At 38.8% G+C, this 1,178-nt stretch overlaps 1 protein-coding gene across 2 annotated transcripts in view; it reads right to left on the bottom strand.

Annotated features, from left to right (window-relative positions):
- The window catches only part of HNF4G (hepatocyte nuclear factor 4 gamma), a 19,970-nt gene that overhangs the window by 14,436 nt on the left and 4,356 nt on the right, over window positions 1–1,178 (bottom strand). For both annotated transcript variants that reach the window (XM_031063744.1, XM_005429137.2), the window contains one exon: window positions 7–84. In XM_031063744.1, the coding sequence (XP_030919604.1) occupies window positions 7–84 (78 nt within the window). The remainder of the gene's footprint in view (window positions 1–6; window positions 85–1,178) is intronic.

Raw genomic sequence — 1,178 nt, 5'->3', positions numbered from 1 at the left:
ATTCCTGCTCGAAAACACTTTTTTAAACGACAATATCTGCATTGATTCCTTTTGTCCTTGTCAACAATACACTGTCGGTTGAATCTATCAGAGACAAGAAAAGGTAAATGTATAAAGCATTAATAAAGTATCACCCTGATTACAAAGAAAAAAATCAACAAATCTGTCCTGTCAGAATAATGCCTATAACCACAGACTCTCTTCTTCAGTTGCAATGATTATTCTTCTTTATTAATCAGTATTGAGAGGTGTTTCATACCTGCTATTTTTCCAAGAATATATGTACATGTATAAACACGTGTATGCATTGGAATAGGCAAGTGTGGAAAATTTTGTAGGTATGTACATCATTTATACCTCAATTGATTTGTGAGGTAAGTCAGTAACTGGCTGCATCATATGGAAGTGGAAGAAAAAAAATGAAGAAAATCTGCAAATAGAAAAAGCAAAGAACAATCAAAGAAAAAGACAAATGTTGCTGGCATAGAGGAGCCCCTTAGCTGCAAAACCATTACCCTTGTCTGGCAGTGTTTACTCCTTCTGGGAGGTAACAATGAACAAGCTGCATGTTTTATCATTACAGATGGCAACCTAAACAGGAAATGAGAGGAACCAACACAATGAAATAAAGACTTGAGGAAATACATGGATCATGACACTGCAAGGCAGCTTACCCGGGCTATTATGCACATCTACAGGTGTGCCTAAGGGATTACATATGAGCCGTTTGTCCCTCTCTCCGTCTATGTCTGCCTTTTTTTCTTTGCATGTGTTTGTTAGATAAACAGACTCTGCAAAAGCAGAGCTCTTCCTGAAATCACTTATGTCAGCTCTTAACACACCACTTTAGGGGTATGTCTATGCTATATCACTGTATGATGTCTATAAGGGAGATGTTTCCTTTTAAGAATATTACACAACCAAAGAAGAGTGTAGGAAACAACATTTCCAGTAACAAGCCATTCTTATAAGTTTTATCATCACCCCATGCAATAGCACAGGGAGACAGAGATTGGGGGCTACAGTCAGTTCATCACATGTTGTCTCTGCTGCTTCTTTCTGCTCAAGGGAGGACTCCTCTCCGTCTTCACCTGCTACATTGTCAGGTCCATCCCAATAGAGACAGTTCTCCACAAACTTCTCCAATGTTAGTCCTTCCCATGGGCTTGGTTCTTCAT

The sequence above is a fragment of the Geospiza fortis genome, unplaced genomic scaffold (assembly GCF_000277835.1).
Source record: "Geospiza fortis unplaced genomic scaffold, GeoFor_1.0 scaffold1831, whole genome shotgun sequence".
Lineage (NCBI taxonomy): Eukaryota > Metazoa > Chordata > Aves > Passeriformes > Thraupidae > Geospiza > Geospiza fortis.
This window is presented reverse-complemented; position numbering and strand designations above follow the sequence as displayed.